The sequence below is a fragment of the Myotis myotis genome, unplaced genomic scaffold, assembly GCF_014108235.1.
Source record: "Myotis myotis isolate mMyoMyo1 unplaced genomic scaffold, mMyoMyo1.p scaffold_m19_p_7, whole genome shotgun sequence".
In the NCBI taxonomy this organism is placed as follows: domain Eukaryota; kingdom Metazoa; phylum Chordata; class Mammalia; order Chiroptera; family Vespertilionidae; genus Myotis; species Myotis myotis.
This window is the reverse complement of record NW_023416379.1, coordinates 29,940,556-29,962,359: the sequence shown is the minus strand read 5'-3', so window position 1 is coordinate 29,962,359 and position 21,804 is coordinate 29,940,556. Positions and strand designations below refer to the sequence as shown.

The 21,804-nt window shown below is 39.8% G+C and overlaps 1 protein-coding gene across 3 annotated transcripts in view; it reads right to left on the bottom strand.

Annotated features, from left to right (window-relative positions):
* UTRN (utrophin) overlaps positions 1–21,804 on the bottom strand; it is a 443,932-nt gene that overhangs the window by 419,654 nt on the left and 2,474 nt on the right. For all 3 annotated transcript variants that reach the window (XM_036316081.1, XM_036316083.1, XM_036316082.1), the window contains one exon: positions 18,476–18,624. In XM_036316081.1, the coding sequence (XP_036171974.1) occupies positions 18,476–18,554 (79 nt within the window). In that variant the 5' untranslated portion in view covers positions 18,555–18,624. The remainder of the gene's footprint in view (positions 1–18,475; positions 18,625–21,804) is intronic.

The following is a 21,804-nucleotide window of genomic DNA, read 5'->3' as shown; positions in this document are numbered from 1 at the left end:
GGGGGAAGATAAATATCACATGATCTCACTCATATGTGGAATATAATGAACAACAAACTGAGGAACAAAAATAGAGCCAGAGGGGGGGGGGAAATTTTAGAATATAATAGAAGCAATCCTGTTAATTGCAGATTTTTAATATTTCCTACAACTTTTGTGATATTATACTATGTTAGTACAGTTTGGTAATATATTTAAAATTTTTTCTTGAAATATTAATGTTTATTGTATGTAAATGGCTAATTATTTTGTATCTACAATCTGATAATAGATTTATTTTGTATATTGGAAAGATAATAATTTTATTGCTGGAAAAAAAACTATCATTACCCATCCCTAACCTGAAGGAGGTGGGGGCTTGCTGGATCAACCCAAGAGCCGTCTTCGATGGCCAGTTGTCAGGAGGTCTGAGCACAGCAATGGCTCAGCCCTGGGGCAGGTTAGAATCAGTCTCCTGGCAAAGCTGGCATGACAGGCGGGGGAGGAAAGAGCTGACAGGCTGAGCAGAGGGGGACATGGAAGCCAAGCCCGCCCTAGTACTTTGCTGGCTCTCAGAGGACCCAAGCCATCAAGCACATTCTTATAACTGTTTAGCCATTTTTTTCCTAGATTTTCAAGTGAATCTAGTTTTCAGTCCTAACACTGGCTCCCTTGAGTCTGGGCAAACTGCCACTGAATCACAAGGGCCACTCAAAGGTTTTTTTCAGGCTGTTGAAAACATTAAACTAAATAAGAGAATATTCTCCAGACTCTCTCACTGCACCCTTCCCCACCCTTACCATCCATTAAAACAACACTCCATTCATTCCAAAGATATTCTACACGTAGTGGATTAAATACATAACATGTACACTATAAATAATAAATATGAGCATTAATGAAGCAGCAGCACGGGGGAAAGTGGAAAACTTTAAGAGCTAAATCAAGTGAATGCTTCTATTTATAGCACTATCCTTAGACCTAGACAAGAGAGGCCCTGCCTTCAACGCCGCCTTTTCAAGGGCCCTATCTGGCCCTCTTCCAGCTGCACCCCTCCCCATGGGACAGAGAGCTCAGGGACCAAGGGCAACTGTGTACTCAGAGCCCATGCAACCTCTTCTAAAGCATACTCCAGGGACCCAGGATCCCAGTAATCCTGTCCATGCGAGCTCACTTCCCAAGGTGGGCCACACCTCTGTTTGCAAGTGGGATAGGGAAGAAGACTGGCCAAGGTGACCACCCACTTGTGTGGAAGGCCCTTCTCGGTGCAGAATGGAGCCTGCACAGAACTCCGAGGATAATCCTCCATTTAAACCTGACTCGCCAAGTTGTCATAAAAATATATTTGGCATTATCCATTCTCACCTTCTTCTCTTTGGTATCAGAAGTCTAGCCCTTTCCTTGCTCCCTCTCAGTTTCAGCACGAGGCCACCTTACCACACACCACATTTCGCCACCTCCCTTGCAGCTAGATGGGGCATGTGACTAAGCTGTAGCCAATGCGACAGCAAAAGGCATCATGAGCGAAGTCTCTGGGTCACATCCTTTAAAAATGAAATGGCTTGGTTTTCACTCCCTCTTTTTCCCCTTTGCTAGGACTAGCACTTGGACGCCATGAAGGAGCCAGGATCCCTGAGAGGCCTTATTGGATCAGAGTCTCCAAAGCCACCCACCAACTCTGAACCGTAACATGAGAGGAAAATAAACTTCAGTACTATTAGTGCCATGGAATTTTGAGGTCACATCAGTTTAACCACTCTCTAATATATTTTGCAAATGACCTAAATAAAAATGAGACATATGTGCTATTATTTGCAATACTTTAAACAATAAAAAAAAATCAACTTGGGGAAAAAAATATATAAATAAAGAGATAAAATAATTTTTGAGGGGAATTTTAACATTCCAATGCACAAGTGTACATGGAGATAAGTGACTAAGGATGGGAGGCATAGAAGACAATCTGTTTTCTTTTTCTTTTCTTTTTTTTTCCCTTTTTATAGGCAGAGGTAATGATGCAGTGCTTTAACAACTGACACATTTGAGGATAGAGGCATGGAACATTTTTTGACATCCTTTGCAAAGTTTCAAAATAGTTTTCCTAGTGAAGACACAGCATGACAAGTCATGTTCCAAAATGGAATTTTCTTTCTCTTTTACTTATTTATCTTTCAAGTAATGAGACACTGGCTTTCAATGATCAAATTAGTCAATTTTGTAAAATTTGCAAATGCCACATTATACCTACCAGTTTGGGGGCATAAATTTGCGATATGCGGGTTTACAGAAAAAATAAAAATAAATAAATAAACTGATTGCAAGTAAGATTTCTAGGGGTATGCTAAAGCACACAATATGAGTCAACAATAGTAATCCCAGACCAAAACTGATAATACCAAGCCTTAGCAACATTAAAAAAGAAAAAAAAAAAAAGGAAGAAAAGAGAGGAGGAATTTCGTATGGATACAGAGTCATTTTTTCCCAAAAAATCTTACCAGAAAAATATATCAAATATATAGTTAGTCACACAAGAAAAAGTAGGTAAAAGAATTCCATGGGAGATTTAATCACAGCATCTAAACGTCTATAAAATGTTCAGTCTAACTTAAAATGCCTTCTTTTCAAATAGAAAAGAGCAAACAATTAAAAAGCAAAATTCTATATATAATTAAGAAATAAAAACAAAGTTTGCTTGTGTGATATAACTAAAACTATTCTTACATGCTCATTTTAGAAGACTGGAAAGAATACACTCCGATTATAATAGGCATGTGTGTGGCAGTAGTAGCTAGCATTTATTGAGTGCTGCTGTGCCCAAGTGCTTTACATATATTAATGTACTTAGTTTTCACTACAACGTGAGGAAGTAGGCACTAGTACTATCCCTGCTTTATTGAAAATGAAATTGAGGCACAGAGCAGCTTAGGAATTTGCCCAATATCACACAGCCAATAGGTGGCCACATTTACATTTAAAACCACATCATCTGATATGGCATCAACCACTCCCTGATATGGTTTCACCCCAAGAGAGTGCTGATAAAAATTTTAAATCCTCCACACCCCTCGGGAAGAGACTGGACAAAAATCGTGCACCTATGGATGAGGACGGTGGAGGGTGAGGGAGGAGGGTGGGGTGGGAACTGGGTGGAGGGGAGCTATAGGGGGGAAAAAAGAGGAACAACTGTAATAATCTGAACAATAAAGATTTAATTTAAAAAAAAAAAGTTTTAATCCTTAGGAGTTTTTTTATTCTGCTTTTCAAATATTTTGTAAAATATATCATGGTATACTTGATACCTAACCCACTTTAGAGATAAAAGGCTTATCTCAGAGACATAGATTAGTGAACAGACTGTCATACCTCAGAGGGATAGCAGAGGAGGGGCTGGGGGGAAGAGATCAACCAATGAATGCATATGGGTATATGCATAACCCATAAACACAGACAATAGCTTAGGCCTGGGAGTAGGGAGGGGGGTGGGAGAAGTCAATGGGGGGAAAGGGGACATGCTTAATGCTTTCAACAATAAAGATTTTTTAAAAAAGATAATTCACAAAGGAAGAAACAAAATGGCCAATAGGTAAGTGAAGAAATGTTTACCTTCATTAGCAATTAAACAGATACAAATGAAATCCATCTATCATATTGGCCAATTAAAATAAATTCATAATATACTTACATTGATAAAAAAAAAAAAAAGGCTTATCCCAAATGCCACTTTGCAATCCTTTCTTTTTGATGTTGTTTTGTTCTGTTAATACATTTTTATTGATTTCAGAAAGGAAGGGAGAGGGCGAGAGAGATAGAAACATCAATGATGAGAGAGAACTGTTGATTGGCTGCCTCTTGCACATCCCCTACCGGGGATCAAGCCAGCGACCGGGGCATGTGCCCTGACTGAGAATCAAATGGTGACCTACTGGTTCACATGTCGATGCTCACGCACTGAAGCACACCGGCTGAATGTAATAATTTCTATAATTGCAACAAGCTTGCTTTAAGAATCCCAGTGTGGCGGATCCTTGGGAAGATCACCAGATCACTGCAGACAAAACTGAAATTCCAGCAATGAGGAAGAAGGTAGTAGAGCACAACCTTCACCAGCACAGCGATGACAAGTCAGCAACAATTTGGTTCTCTGGAGCTTATACATCGATCAGTGTGAGGTCATCCAGTCCCTACTCCTTACCTTACAAACAGATCAATTAACTGTACAAAGAAAGAGATTGATTTAATCAAGGTCACAGAGCTGGTTATATGCAGAACCAAGACTAGAACCTAACTCTTATCTGAGACTAAGACATCCAGGTTTCCTAGAATTTATCTTTTTAGGGCATCCAGGTTTTCTAGAATTTATCAACTAAATTATGTTCCAAAAACCATAAAGGACCCTTAGGGGCCGGGGGGGGGGGGGGGGAGGGGGGGGGCAACCTGCCACTCCCATCTACCCTCCACAAAAACTTGCTTTATAGAAAGCTCCCCCTGCCTGTCAGCTCTGCGTTAAAGAGGGCAGTAATGCATTGTCACATTCCTAAAATGCACCTCCATCTAAGATATTTTCAGAAAGACTTCCAAGGCAAAAGGAAGGAAGGAGGGAAGGATGGGTGGGAGGGAAGAAGGCAGGGAGAGGGGGGGAGGGAGGAGAGGTAGGCAGTCTTCAAATCAGAAACAAAACCAAGTATTAATTAGCATGCTTTCAAGAAGCCTTTACTTGGGCCCTTTTGGAGTGCTTCATCTGAAGAAAGCTTTCTGCTACCAGAATCCATCTCGCAGAAAAACTATCACCATCATTTCGTTAAATGGACATTTTTGTGCCAAACAGAAAGGAACATGTTCTCTAAATAAAGGACAAGCTTGGAGAAGAAAAGGCAGATGACAACCTAACACTGACATATATCTACATGACATTGGCCTTAGTCTTCTTATTTCATGTCCGACTGTTGGAAAAAATCAAGTACTGCCAGCCAGCTTTGGGGAAACACAGTAGTAGACGAATTTAGAGCTAAGCCATCAGTGCAAGAAGACTCAATAGTGATTAAGCTGTTATTTGACTTGGGGATTACACATTTGTTGAAAGCAACAAAAGACACACAATTTTTTTTATTCACTCAACATGCATTTACTGAACATTTACTCTGTGCCAGGCACTGTTCTGGCTACTAGCCATCCAACCTAAACAAAAGACCTGCCCTCAAGGAGTGATGGCGATTGACTATAAATCTCAATGAAGAGCCAAGAAAGGATATGAAGGGATGGGGATAGCATAATGGTCATAGCATCAACGGACTGTAGACCCCTCTGGGGTCAGAAACTGCTAGAATCAGGATACAAGAGGGAGTGGACTAGCCAGGTAAGACATGGTGGGCAGAACTTAAAATTTAGATTATGGAGGGGCTGCAGCCATAAATGATGACATGGTTGGCCAAGAGAGGTTCAAGAACTGAGAGAGTAGTGTTAGAAGGATGAACTATGCTTACACTGAACTAATTAAAAGAAAAGTAACTTCTACAATGGGTGACAGTGAACCAGGAGCTCAACCCACGGAAAAATGAGAGTGATGAGGAAGTGAGCGACAGAATGGCATCTCAACAATGAGGGTTAGTTGGTGACACAACTTGATGACATAGAGGGGGTCTGATCCAGATGTGAACTGAGGAGCAAGGGGATCAAACACCACTGATCTCTCTGGGAGTAAGAGACGGGTGGGAGAAAAGAGTCCCATGGGAGGCCATCAGGGAGCAGGGTCCTCAGGTGAGAACCACTACTCTAATTACTCCATGAGTAAAAGAGAGATTGACTGGCCTATTTTCAAGTGCACATCAACATTTTTGAAAAGTAAATTACCTTTCATGTTAGGAAAAATAAAGCATGTGATGCCCACTCCACCGGAGCTTGATGAAGCACAGGTTCCATTAATAATAATAATAATAAAATCTGAACCAGAGTGTTAATTAGTAATTTATGTCTGATTATTTGCCACTTTTAGCAACAAAAGGGAAAGATTTACCAACAAACTGGGTCAAACATGATCAGAAATTATGTCCTTCAAACCTGTGTCTACCCACCCTAACTCCAGCAATCAGGTATTTTGCTTGAATGGCTCTGAGACAACAGAAGCAACAAAAGGTTCAGAATATGGGTTGTAGCAAGAGTGTGGGGTCCTAAACTCATGCTACAGTATCAGACTGCCAATTTAATTTCCATCAGAAAAGACGGGAACACTATAAGAAAGGCAACCCTAATAAGGATCAACTTTTGATGGATCATAGACCTCCTTTGAAAATGTAATGAAAACTGTGAACACTTTCTCCCAGAAAATGTGTAAAAAAATTCTGTACAGCCGAAGCCGGTTTGGCTCAGTGGATGGAGCGTCGGCCTGCGGACTGGGGGGTCCCAGGTTCGATTCCGGTCAGGGGCATGTGCCTGGGCTGCGGGCGCATCCCCAGTGGGAGATGTGCAGGAGGCGGCTGATCGATGTTTCTCTCCCATCGATGTTTCTAACTCTCTGTCTCTCTCCCTTCCTCTCTGTAAAAAATCAATAAAATATATTTAAAAAAAAAAAAATCTGTACACATGGCATGCAGTAATCAACTTCAATAAGAAGTAAAAATAAATAAATAAATAAAATAACTATCTTTAAAATGTTAAGAAACTAATCAGCCCTAGCTGATTTGGATCAGTGGATAGAGTGTTGGCCTGTGGACTGAAGGGTCCCAGGTTCAGTTTGGTCAAGGGCACATGCCTGGGTTGTGAGCCTGATCCCCAGTAGGGGGCATGCAGGAGGCAGTTGATCGATGATTCTCTTTCATCATTGTTATTTCTACCTCTCTATCTCCCTCTCCTTCCTCTCTGAAATCAATAAAAATATTTTTTTTTAAATGTTAAGAAACTAATCAAGTTAAGACAATTATTTCTGGAGGAAGAGCTAATAACTGACTGTGTTGAGAACTTGAATTACAACATGATTTGAAAAACTATACATCTGGTTAAAAATGACAAAACAAATCCCATGAAGGTAAAGTGTACAATGAGGCTTTAGCTGTGTTATGACTTATGGCTAACCATCTTTCAAAGCCTTTCTCCTCCTCCTTCTCCACATGTGCCACTCTAGCATTTCTAACCTCAATTATTTTCTCAACTCTTACCTGCTCCCTGCCTCCCTCCAACTCTCCTCCCTTCTAAGGGGATCTTTCATACTGCCAACCAAGTCATCTTACTGAAAAACAGTATCAAGCTAGTCATTAACCCACGACAAATCCCATAGTGACTCCCTCTAGAGAAAAGATCACACCTCTTAGCTTACTTCAAAAGAACTTTCAAAATCTGGCCCCAATCTCTCCCATCCTCTGCAAAGCCCCAGCCACACTCCAGCTATAGACTCAAAATGCATTATTCTTCTGCAATGCCCTTCCTTCGCTGTCCACATGGCTGTCTCCTATGCATCCTTCACAGCATAGCTCCAATTCCCTCCTCTTAGGGCCCTCTCATTCCCACCAGGGCAAGAGTCTGTCCTTCCTCTTCCCATGTTCCCATGACCTTGTGTGCACCAAGGATGTCTATTTGTGCCTCTCTTCCCAAGCAGCCTGACAGCACCTTAGGAACAGACACATGTCTTACTCACTGCTGAGCCCATCATTTAGCAAAAAAATTGAACAACCATTATATAGAAGCATATCTGATTTTTTTTAATCATGAAGGTACACCGTAAACCTTTATAGTGCAGTTACTGTTTGTAGCAACTAATCTACCTACTGGCATCAGAAAGTCAAATCAGGAAAGCATATACCCATACACAAGCAAAAAGAGGCAAAAATAGAAATAAAGAGTGAACAGGAGGCAGAGATGAATTCTGGCTCGGTGATCAGGTAGTGAAATGTTTTGCTGAAGGTTGAGGATGAAGGTTTCAAATTTGGGGGCAGGGGGAGAGTAGACACAGGGTGGGGAGGGGAAGTGGGGATGAAGAGAACAATCAATTGAGCACAGAAAACAAAGCAAGCCATCTTTGACAAGAGCTCAATAAAGGAATACTTCAGTGCTGAATATTTTGGTATGATCTTCTGGTTCAATGGGCCACAGTAAGAAATGCACCAACAATGCCTTCACTCTCCTGACCCACTTCCACAGGTTTACCTTGGCTCAGCACAACCCAAGCTCTCCAAAACACAAGACAAAAGGGGGGAAATGCCCAATACCAAGATATCTACTAACTTTTGAAATTGTTTAAAGGGCAGTGTTTACAAGGAGAAATAATCTTCACTCTTTGACTAACACTCTCCTTGATTCTCTGAAATGCACAGACCACATTCTCTTTCATTCCGGGAGTCTTAAACCTGCCTCCTTTGTCCATAAATCAATGGCACTAAACATAACTTATTAAAACCCCAGTTGCCGGGAACCTACTCACATGACTGCGTCAGAATCCCAAAGGGTGGTTGTGACATGCAGCCTGGGTTAGAAACTCCACATAGAAAGAGCCCAAAGCCTGACTTTTAAAATAAAAGCATATGCATACATCTATGTAATTACTGAATTAATATTGACATGATTCACACACTGCCTATGAGGAGCAAGAGAACCAACCAATTAGTATCAACTTCAAAATGCTATGCCCCGCCCCACCCCCAAACAAACAGTCTCCTCATGTAAAGATCATACCAAAATCTTAAAAAGAAAAAGGAATGGGGGATTTGAAGATGGCGGCGTAGGTAAACACCTATACTCACCGCCTCCCACAACCACATCAAAATTACAACTAAAATACAGAACAACCATCATCCAAAACTGCTGGAAAACTGTCTGAATGTAAGTCCTACAACTAGACAAGTAAAGAAGAAAGCACGCTGAGACTGGTAGGAGGTGTGGAGGCCTGGAACGGTCTGGTCTGGCACCCATGAGGGCCGCTTTTTTAATTGGGAGGGAGATCATCTCTGCGGAGGCTGCCTGGAGCAGCAAGGGGGCCCAGCCCCACACCAGATCCCCAGCCCAGGGTCCCAAAGCTGGGGAAAGAAGTCTCTACGGGCAGTAAGAACAATGGGCTGTAAAAACCAGTGCGAACTGGGGCCCGGTGACACAGAGGCTGCCTGAGACCTAGCTGTTCCTCTTAAAAGGCCAGCACCATGAACTGAACTTACACAGTCCTGCTTCCTCTGAGCTCCAGCACCAGGACGAGGCTCTGGGGATCACAGACACATACGAGGAGGAGCTGGATTGTCTGGCATCGGGGCAGGAACTTGGGGGTGACTTTCTCCCAGATGGAGGTGCTCACAGGAATCATTGTTCCTTTGCTTGGGCCTACCTGGTGGCAGGGCTGACTGACAGCCATTTCTGTTTGCTCCACTCTGCTGTGGTGATTCCCTAAGACACCGCCTCATCCAATTTACAGCCTCACCCAAGCTGTGTGCAGCAGCTTTTGCATATGAATGGCCTCTCCTTGCTCAGGCTAAAATATCTCCAACAAGCTTCAGCTGGGTCAAGAAACCCCAAACCTATCAATAAAAGGCCCAAGACCCAGCACCAGCACCAGCCTGCCTTGCTTCATAGCTGGGCCTCACCTGGGTACTTTCAAACCTAAGAGAGAAATCTGAAGATCTCCCTGTAGCTCCTGCTGGGTGGCCTCAGGCAGTGGCTGACTTTGCACCTCTCTGGAGACCCAAGAGCCAGTGTACCTAATGGTCAGTGTCAGACCACACCAGATTACAGCTCTACATATCCATAAGCAACACACTCAAGGGAAAGACTCAGTGAGCACCAAAGCCCCACTGAAGCAAGTCCTGCTCCATAGGGCTATCTCCTACACAGCAGCTCTTCCACTGTAGTCACAGCTGGTCCTCATAGCCAATGGGCCTGGAAGTCAGTTCCTCCCAGTGACACCAACAGCAATCAAGTCTCAACTACAACAGGACTGCGCTCACAGCCCACAAAGGGGTGCACCCAGAGCTCCCAGTTCAGGTGACTGGGGAGGCTGAGCCACTGGGCCCTACAGAACACCTACTACACTAGGCCATTCTACCAACTCAAGGAGACATAGCAACACTATCCACTACATAGAAACAAACACAGGGAAGCAGCCAAAATGTGAAGACAAAGAAACATGTCACAAATGAAAGAAATAGAAGAAAGCAAACTATTGGACATAGAGTTCAAATCCACATTATAAGGTTACTCAAGAATCTTCCAGAAAGCTCCAAAGAAAAATGGAAAAGGACTGGTCAGAAATTAAGCATACATTGACTGAAATAAAGAATAATATACAGGGATTCAAGAGTAGAGTAGGGGATTCTAAGAATCAAATCAATGATCTGAAATATGAGGAAGCAAAAAAACACCCAACCAGAAGAGCAAAAAGAAAAAAGAATCCAAAAATATGAAGATAGTGTGAGCACCAATCAGCACTGGTTTTTATAGCCCGTAGTTCTTACTGCCCCTAGGGACTTCTTTTCCCAGCTCTGAGACCCTGGGCTGGGGATCAGGTGTGGGGCTGGGACCCCTTGCTCCTCCTGGTGGGACAACTTCAAGCATACCAACATTTGCGTTATGGGGGTGCCAGAAGAAGAGAGAGAGCAAGATATTGAAAACCTATTTGAAGAAATAATGACAGAAAACTTCCCCTTCCTGGTCAAAGAAATAGACCTACAAGGCCAGGAAGCACAAAGAGTCCCAAACAAGGTGAACCTAAAGAGGACCACACCAAGACACATCATAATTAAAATGCCAAGGGCTTCCCTGGTCTGGTAGCTCAGTTGGTTAGAGCATCACCCCAACGCACCAAGGTTGTGGGTTGGATCTCTCTCACTCTTGCTCTTGTGCCCGCTTCCTCTCTCTCTCTCTCTCTCTCTCTCTCTCTCTCTCTCTCTCTCAAATCAGTACAATTAATTAATTAACTAACTAATTAAAAATGTCAAGGGCTAAAGACAAAGAGAGAATCATAACAGCAACAAGAGAAAAACAGTTAGTTACCTACATGGGAATGACCATATGACTGTCAGCTGATTTCTCAACAGAAACAATGCAGGCCAGAAGGGAGTGGCAAGAAATATTCAAACTGATGAATTGCAAGGACCAACAAACAAGATTACTCCACCCAGCAAAACTATCATTTAGAATGAAGGTTAGATAAAGAGCTTCACAGACAATAAAAAGCTAAAGGAGTTCGTCACCACCAAACCAGTATTATATGACATGTTGAAGGGTATTCTTTAAGAAGGGGAAGAAGAAGAAAAAGAAAAAGACCACAACAAAATGGCAAATACATACCTATCAACAATTGAATCCAAAAATCAAAATAAACTAATAAGAAATCTAATGAACAGAATAAACGGGTGAATAAAATAGAATCAAAGGCATGGAAATGGAACAGACTGATGATTCTCAGAGGGAAGGAGGTTGGGGGTGGGAGGAGATTAAACAAAGATCTTATATGCATATATGATTACCTATGGACACAATAGGGTGGCAAAGGCCTGGGGCAGGGTGGGAACCAGCTGGAGGAATTGGCTGGGCATTGGCTGGGGAAAGAGGGACATCTGTAATAATCTCAACAATAAAGATTTTTTTAAAAAGGAATGGAAGAAATTTGCAAGTATTAAGACCATGGAATTAGAAAAGTTCTAAACAGATAATACTTTTTCCATTACAGCACCGTGTTTATTGCACAGTTGTACCACTTTAGAGACACAAAGTGATGTTTTCTATTGGATTCCCCTGCTACATCAGAAATGTGATTATGTGTTCTTTTCTTCCCTTTCACAACAATTTGTTTCATAATCATAACAACTAAACCGACCACCCACCCACCAAGAAAAGTTCACTTGAAAATATCCACCTATGAGATGTTGTTCTCACACTTTACACTTTGAGCTCAATGGCTATGATGGACAGAATTGATTTTTCTTAAAGAAACTGAATTCTCTAAACTGATGCGAGGTTTTACCCCCCCCCCAACCTTAAGCATAGCTGCCAAATGAGCACATGCAAACAATTCCCCCATGCCCTAGGCCCGGAGCACAGGCTTCTGACAGAGACCAACCGGCTGCAATCAACCTCGGTATTTGGCTGTGCAAAAGGTGCATGTAAGCCTCTGGCAGCTGGCATGTGCACGTCTAGGGGCAGAAGAAGCAAAAGTGAAAAGGCTGGGTCTGAACTGGATTTCTCAGCTCACAAACCAGCATTTTGAGAGTAAATACACATGTATTTAAAAACCCACACCAACTCACATGCCAAATACCAAATTGAGTGTGTTTATTATTATGCAGTTCTGGTAAAAAAATAATAATAATAATAATATAGCAAACACCTCTGCCTCCACAGACAGCTTCGGCAGGGTATGAGGGGGGTCGTCCAGCCAATACATCTGAAACCACCTGAGTATCCTTTCACGATTAAATTTTAACTAATATTTACAACTGCTTCAATGACCTTACATGTTCCCTTGTTCCCTGAAAACCATCATATCAGCATGTAGTTCAAACGTCTGGCCTCAAAGAAGGTTCAATAAAATTGAGTTTTCCATTCCGTCTATATAATTAATGTACTTTCACTGCCTAGAACATTCTCAGCAATTCACATTTTTCCGATCATGTACGGATCATCTACCAACCTTTCACAACCATAGTAACAAGTCAGGGGAATCATATTTATATAGAAAACTTTTCTGTGATTGCACTCTTTCAGCACAATGAGGAAACAACACGGAGATGTTACAGGCATTACGAGAATAGCTGCTCCACTCTGTCGGAGTTGAGTTTCCATCAAAGTTACTTGTCCCTCACCACAAATCCCCAAGGCTCATGGAAAAAACCAAACCTGTTCAAAGACCTTCCTTCAGAGCACAGGTATTCCAGCCATGCAAAGCTTCAGGAAAACACAAACAAAAAAAACCTAATTTTTACAGTCCCTTAAGCTCTTTAGAAAAATCCCCACTGATATTTTTTTAAATGAAAGAGAAAGAAGCAGACCAACGACTCCCTAAATACAACTTAACCACTGTCCTTCATAAAGAAAGGCTTCTGAAAGATAAGCAAACATGATAATCTTGCTCATAATTTTCATAAAACTGAATCTTGCTCAGCAAGCTTACTTTATCGCAAATATAGCATCTTTTTAAAAAGGCTTGCAGTAAATGTAACCAGGTATAATATTCCATCTTAAATAATTCACTTTCTTTTTATTTCACTCGCCTCTCTTTTCTCCCTTCCCCCTCCCCCACCTCTTACCAACTCTTTCAACCCACAGATACCCATCTGGGCATCAGACCAGGACTTAAACTGTGCCAAATCGCAGTGCATCTGAAATCCTCTACCTTTTTTCACCAGCCAGTGAGAAGCCTTGAGCAGCAGTCGGAAGAAAAGAGAAGGGAGAATTCACGTCAGAAACAGATGATCAGTTTCTCTACCTTCCACCCAGAGGACTGCCTGTCCTCTGGTATTTTCCCCTTTGCTAACTCTTGACAGAGAATGACAAAGACCAGAGCCAGGGAAGGCCAGGACAGGTCTGGGAGCAGCAGGTCGTATCTCCTACAATTTGGCCCTCCCTTGGCAGCACTACAATGACAACTGGGGGCCCAGGAAGGCTCTCCCTCACAGCCTGGCGTCCCAACCTTGGTCACCATAAAGGAAGAGGCAGAGGCACGTATAAATCCAGCTCATACTGTGAGAACGTTGTAAGCAATAGATTTAAGCTCCCAATGAAGAAGAATTCCACAAGCAACAAAATAAACGGCCTTGTAAACTAGAAGACTCAGCACTATGTGGAGGTCAAATGCAGGGTTTCTGGAGTCAGATCTCCTGAGCTCTAATCCCAGATCTGGCATTTTCTAGCTTTGTAAGCCTTTTTTCATTGAATAAACATTCATTGCTCACCTACTATGAGCTAGCAGTTTGGTCTCTGTACCTTTGGAATTAAATTCTAGTGGGAAGCACATTAATAAATACACAAAACAAGAAGAGTGCCAGGTAGATAAGAACACAGAGAAAATTTAAATATACTGATGCAGTCAAGAGTGACCAGGAGAGCTACTTTCTTTTCCTTTTTAATCCTCACCAGAGGACATTCTTTAGAAAGAGTAAGAGAGAACGAGAGAGAGAAACATCAATGTGAGAGAGAAATATGGATCGACTGCCTTCCTTACATTCCCTGACTGGGGATCAAACCCTCAACCCAAGTATGTGCCCTGACCAGGAATCGAACCAGCAGCCATTCAGTGCACAGAGAGACACTCAATCAACTGAGCCATTGTAGCTGGGCAAGGGAGACCTACTTTCTAAAGATCTATCTAGGAAGATCTCTCAAACATGGCATTTACATCTAAATCTAAATGACAGCAAGGAGCCCATCAGACAAAGACAGGTGTAAAAGGGATGTGCAAAGGCCCTGAGATCGGCACAACTGGGCCTTTGGAGAACTAGAAGGAAGGCCAGTACGGTCAATTACTTCTGTGTGGCTCACATTTGTCATCTGTAAAACAGTGGTTGTGAGGATGAAACTCTTGACACCACATCTGCACACAGTCTATGTTCAATAAATGTAAATTGCTAGGATTATCATCCTCATCATCACCAATGAGATACCATCATTGGAAGTGTGCAAGCAGAGGCTGGGTAACCACCTTGCAGGCATGGCTGAGTTATATGGCCTCTAAAATTCTCTCAGCAATTAGGTCCTCAGCAATTAGATCCCAAAAGGTGGAAGAAGAAAGGGTAAAATTGTTATACACAGGCTTCCTACCCAAGGTACTTAAAGAACACATTGAATCATGCAACAATGTGGCGCTTACCTGACTAACTCATTCAATTTGAGTTAGTCAGGTAAATGGCCCCTTCCCATCTGAGCGTCTACGATTCGAATCCCCAGATTGTCAAAATCCCCACAGGTAGCCAGCTGACACACTCTCTTTAGCCCTGAGTGCTACCCTGGTTAGGAGGCTCTCAGTTAAAACTTAACCACAACAGAACTGAGAATATCAGAAAAGGATGCCTTGTTCTATATTACCAGCTTTAACATGTATTAGCTATTGATAGGATGAAGTAGCAATGAGCATATTCTTTGACTTGACATGCATCCCAAACCATTGTATTATTTCATGTTTAAAATGTTCCAAACAGAAATGTACACATCACAGACTCCATTGGCTATATGTTTCCACTAAAAACAAACAAACAACTCTATATCTTGGCCTACTCTCTCACAATATTTACTAATTTGGTAAGCTTTCTGAAGCCCACTAATTCAAACTGTGAAAGATGCAGTTACTGATGACAAACGACGTAGGTGTGTTTAAGTTAGGAAAAGAAAGGTCTCCATTTACCCCACCTCAAGCTCTTAATAATTAAAGGTCATATTATTTCAAGTTCTTTTCTAACATTCATTCAAATCTAAGGTAAATGTGGTACAACCATAAAGAAATATATGGGGTCATATATCCCCCATATAGAGTTAATGGGCTAATTGGTATACACGTTTTCATCATCTACCCTTGATAATTTCATACGTCTGTTTAGAAGGTGGAAATAACATAAAAAATGTAAAACCTCATACACATCTTAAAGCCAAATAATAATGAATGAGGGCAATATAAATAATCCCAATAACTTGATGTAAAATGCACAAATATTTTTGTTACACCAGGCTTTTAGCTTTCCAAATTCAAGTATTTGGGAAGGAGTGAGAATGGAAGAATCTTGATAAACCAAGAGATTAAATTAATCAATTTACTCTCAACTTGTTTTTCCCACCCTAATCTTTTCTCCCTCCCCCATATCCAATCTCCAAAAGGGAGAAATCTAGAGAAGCAGGTTAGATTTAAAATTCTTCCATCGGAAAACACCCCTTTAAAACAATGAGAAAGCAACAACTTAAGCATAGAACGAGTCCAAGAAGGATCTTTTTTTAAAAAAAAAAAATGCATTATATGTGGATGATTCCTTTGAATGAATCTGAACTAAAAATACCTATTCAATATGTATATTTTGGTATACCAAAAGACATTATCACTGTATGCTAATATTTACCTTAAAAGAATCAAAACTGTGCCTTTCAGAAAGCAGAATTGGGACTAACAGGCCCATTCAAATCCAAATTTATCTACTGGCTCTTGCAACATAATACAGCCAAAAGAATGTGATTCATATCTCAGCTATGCAACAGCTAACTTTTCAATGTGTTTTGAAGTAGGTGCCACCAAGGAAAAAAAATGTAACAGTCAGAGCCTTGGCATTGAAACACTCTAAGCAATTTGAGAGCCTTTAAAAATAAGAACTAAGTAATACAGGCTCATTGAAGAACTTTAGAAAATACATACAAGCAAAGAGAGAAAAATAATAATCCCAAAATGCCAAGGTTAACACTATTAACATTGTAGTGTATAATCTGCTAAATTGTTTTAAAAAATAATTTTCACCTAACTTAATTCATATTGCATATATTTTTACTTGACAAAGTCAAGAACACATTTCTATGCATATATATAGACATATACATATCAATAACAGATTATGAATGTATATTCTTCTGCTTTATGAATATACCTAATATAATTAACTCCACTGAGATTCTCTACAATCAGTTCAGAGGCCCTACACTAAATGAACAGAGTAGGCTGACCACTATTTCCTGAAATTATTTGTCTATGGCATCCTTTTTTAATTAGAACTTATGCTCATTTCAAAATACTTTGGGAAATTATGACTTAACCAGTCCTCAATACTGTATTTTTATGGTGTTTCCAATTTTTTTCCTTTTATAAAAAATGTTGTGATCAACTTCTTGCTTGTGCATTTCTGTGTGTTTTAGGAAATACCTCTAAAAATAGAGTTAATAGGCTAATTGGTATACACATGTTAAAAACATGTGATGATTTCTGCCCAACTGTCCCCCAACAGTGTATGAGAATTGTAAGTCTTTCTAAATGGTAATTTTTAATTTAAAAAACAATTTGGAAGCTATGTGTACTCATCATATATGCTTAGCATTTCGAAACTTATTCAATTACTTTTTATGGGCATGGTTGAAGCACATAGTTATAAATATCAAAGGTCTTACTGTAATAGAGGTTGACTCAGACAACTATTTAAGAATATATCTCCTCACAATTTATAGAACATGACCAGCATGGATATGGTAAATTGTCTCACTTTCACTTTCCTCTGTGTTACATGTACATAGTCTGGATATATATTCTTAAGAAAATACTAATAATCCCTTATAGCTACATAATTTTTTATATTACTAAAATATTTAAAACAAAAAGAATTTTTGAGAAAAAAATACCCTCAGATGTTTAAAACAGGATAGTAAGCTTTAATGTACCTAGCGATCCTTCAAGCTCCACAGTAGTAGCTACAAATTTAGAGCCAAGACTGTTATAACCAAAATCTTTACCAATCAACCAGTTCCAGTACCACAGAAAGAAATGTGTATCTTAAGTGTGTATGTCTATTAATTTAGGGCTGATTTTCAGTGCATATTTCTGCAGTTTCATGTACTGAGAAATAAGCTCCTAATATAATATAAACATGATACATGGAGCAAAACAGGCTGTATATTCCTTTTTTTATCTTAAAGTGACAGTGGTTGTAATTTTATACCTGAGACTAACTCTCAAGGTTACTTAAGTATAGTGTTCACACCCAGGGTAGAGTTCTGTGTAATTTTCAAAGCTCAAACAAGCCGAGCCTACTCAAAAATATCTCCCCTTGAGCCTGTCTCAAAATCATATTTGAAGGCTTTTTAAAATATAGAATTTATTATTCAATAGGTAAGGAGAGGACCCAGTGCATCTGCATTAAAAAAAAAAAAAAAGCCTTCCCAGTGATTCAGTTGAACAGCGACAGCGGAAAAGCACTTGGTTACATAAAAAGACTGGGGGTGTAGAGCAGTATCTTAGGTCCCTAATTTAAATGTTCAGATGAAAACCATTAATCTGTCTTAGTCCGGTTTATTAGATTACCTAGGTGAAAACTGTACCTTGAGAAGGTTCATAAGAAGTTTCAAAGATGGCAGCAGAGGTAAGAAACCCGTAGGCCTAGCCTTGGCCACCAAAAGGAATCGGGGTAAGGACATATGTGATCGAAGCAAAACTACAGAAGATCCATCCTGCCAGAAACAACGGCACCTCCTACTTTAAGCATATATGATCCTTTCAACTTCATAAAATAGGCTGAAAAGGGAAAACATGCTCAGCTATATTTTTGTGTTAAAAGGGGTGAGTCTGATAAAAGCACAGCATTCAACTACTGGTCCCAGTGTAACTAAACAATGCCAGTCAGCACAGGATGAGATCAAACTGGGTTGAGAAATTCAAATCGGACAGTCAGAGACACTATGTTACCTTTTATAATATAATACTCCTTTGTCAGAATTATATTTCTCAAAAGAAATTTGTCTCACAAGAACAGTGCAACACAAGCCAAAAAAAAATTTAAAAAAAAAAAACCACCCTATGTCTTCTAAGTAGTTTATGCATATAAACCTGGCATTTTCTTAGGCTCCCATTACTTACCAGATCGGGACTTAATGATGTCACTGAACTCGTTCTGCCCGTCATCAGGCCTGGCCTCATGTTCTCCATACTTGGCCATCTTTGCTGAGTTTCAGTAAAATCCAAACACTTTACTAAATCCTTTTTTTTTTTTTTTAAGACATCAATACCTAAAGAGAAAAGGGAAAGTATGGGTGGACTTGAAAAAAAAACAAGTATATACACATGTAATACATATAGTCATATACAGTTATATATCATCACCATTTATTCAGGAAATATTTATTCAGTGCCTGCTATGTATAAGGCACTGATCTGGGAATGGGGATATGACTATCAAAGAGACACAGCCTCTGCCATCATGAAGTTTATAGATACTAAGCAATTAACTATATAATGAATTATTCTGATACGCTACAAACATACAAAGGAGATGCACAGAGTAACATCATCATAGAACAGAGGAATCTAACCTGCCCTGGGCAATTAGAGAAGCCTTCCTTGAAGAAGTGACATTGGAGCCAAGTTTTCAAAACATGAGAAGAATTTAATTAGGTAATCCTTGATTGAATTCAGAATTTTTCAAAATACACAATTTGGGATAATTTGGAAAAATCTGAATTTGGGCGATATATTAGACCAGTGGTTCTCAACCTTCCTAATGCCACGACCCTTTAATACAGTTCCTCATGTTGTGGTGACCCCCAACCATAAAATTATTTTCGTTGCTACTTCATAACTGTAATTTTGCTACTGTTATGAATCGTAATGTAAATATCTGATATGCAGGATGTATTTTCATTGTTACAAATTGAACATAATTAAAGCATAGTGATTAATCACAAAAACAATATGTAATTATATATTCAATATGTGTTTTCTGATGGTCTTAGGCAACCCCTGTGAAAGGGTCGTTCAACCCCCAAAGGGGTCGCAACCCACAGGTTGAGAACCGCTGTATTAGACAATATTATTGTATCAGTGTTAAACTTCTTTAATATTGGTTAATGGTTGTGTCCTTATGCAAGGAAATGTCTGATTGTAGAAGACACTTGATGAAATAGTTTGCAATGAAGTATGATAATATCTGCAAGTTAAGTTCAAGAAGGACAGCATATATCTGTCTGTATATGTTTATCTATGTCTATGTATAAATGTACACAAATACTAGTATACACATGAATACACAGAGAGAGACATATGAAATATTGAAAAGTGACAAGTGGAGAATGTAGTTAAAGAATACATGAATGTTTAGTCTTATATTCTTTCTAGTGTAATATTACAGACAGAAAATGACTGTGGCCTAAACCAGGGAAGATGGAAAGAAAACGGGTGGATATGTGGGATGTTTAAATACTAAATAAAGAAGGTGCATAGGATTTGGGAACTGGTTGGATATGAGAGGCTCAGGATACTAAGGGACAAAATGACTGCCCGATTTGGCTTGGGCAATTGAGTAGAGGGCGAGTCATTCACTGAGCTGGGGAGTTCTGGAGGATAAGCCTCTGCAGGAAGAAATAATGAAAGTAGTTTGGATTTGCTGAGTTTGAGGTGCCTCTGATATTTATATGTGGAAATAACAAAAAGCAGTTGGGTATTCAGGTCTGATCTAAGGAATGCTTTCAATTAGATATAAAGCTGAATAGTTATATGTTATGTCATTTTAGAAGGTGCATCATATTAATTCTGCTGGGTACAGATATCACTCAATAGAAATAATTTTAATTTTTAGTAATTAATTAGTCATAAGCATCTTTAGAATTTAAAGAACTAAAGATTCTGTCCTACAATGCCACCTTTTCTTTAAGAATATTAGACTAGTACATTGCCCTAATACCTTCTGAAACACACTGCCCCCAAACACCCAGATAGATTCAGAATTCAATCAGCCACTTGGCTCTATCCTAAGAGTCCCTTAAGGAGACCCCAAATGCAAATTAAATAAATTAATCATTTCATTAGGAATATAATAGGCAACACTTCCAAATACTAATCTGTGAAAAATGGATGATAATTCACATACTAGTATTACAACATTTACCAGAACCAGAGTTTACTGCTAGCTAGGATTAGACATCTCAATTCTTTAACTCAAGGATGCATCATATGGTATTGTTATTTTATAATATATTTCATTTTGTATATTATATACTATTATTTTATATACTACTAGAGTCCCGGTGCACAAATTCATGCACGGGTGGGGTCCCTCGGCCTGGGTGGCAATCGGGGCCGATCGGGGCGTCTTGCCCAGTCCCAATAAGGGCTCATCGGGACTGACCGGCCGGGGGAAGGGACCATGGGAGGTTGGCTGTGGGAGCGCAACCAGGGGGCAACTCCTGCATTGAGCGTTTGCCCCCTGGTGGTCAGTGCACATCATAGTGACCAGTAGACCAGTCGTTCTGTCAACCAGTCATAAGGGCCACTTAGGCTTTTATATATATATAGAAGATTTTTGTGATATGTAATATTCAAGGAAACATCATGTTATTTCATAATAATATAAATATGTAATATGTAATAATTGTTATATTTTTATCCTTATCAGTCAGAAAAAGGGTGTGTTATAATAATAAAGATATCAAAATTACCTTAGAAAAAAGTTTTGTGTTAAAGAGTTGAAGCAGATGAAAACTGTGGTAGATTCCTAAAGTTGTAGGAACAATGTACTCTCCAGTAGGGAGGAAAATGTGGATTGTGGGTCATCAGTCTGCCAAAATTTATGAGTATAAAAAAGTTTTACATTTTTTTATATTGCTCTACTACTGTTAAGACTTTAGGTATTATTATGTGGTTACATTTCCTTTTGGGGGTACATGCCTATAAAGATTTGCTGAATTCTTAAGTACATTTTATTATATTCAAAAACCAAAAACTTTGTTCAGAGGAATGCATATAAAATTTTATTACAGAAAATCAAGTTTGCCCAACAAAATTTTCTTAACCGGAAAGTAACTATTCCTTTGAGAAATATTTCTAATGCTCTCCATATAACTGGTCTTAGTCAAAGGTCTTCACTTCAAAGCTTCCCAAAGATCTATCCTACTCCATAAAAAAAGTGAACTCTTCACACAGGACTTTAATTCCTTTTCACATAAATATTTGCTGATTGTAACATTTTATTTTGCCACTCTCCTTAAGATAATTTCTCAAATTTTCCCTGCTTGATCATCAAAATCCCGTACATACTACAAAGATACCGAAGAAAGGGGGATAGATCAAGGACAAGGGAAGAATGGGAAGAAGGAAGAAACAGGTCTAGCCACCAACTTCCACTTGTTGCCATGAATGGCAGGGGACTCCGTGTTGAGTAACATGGCAAAAAAAGATACCTTCTTCTAAGTCGA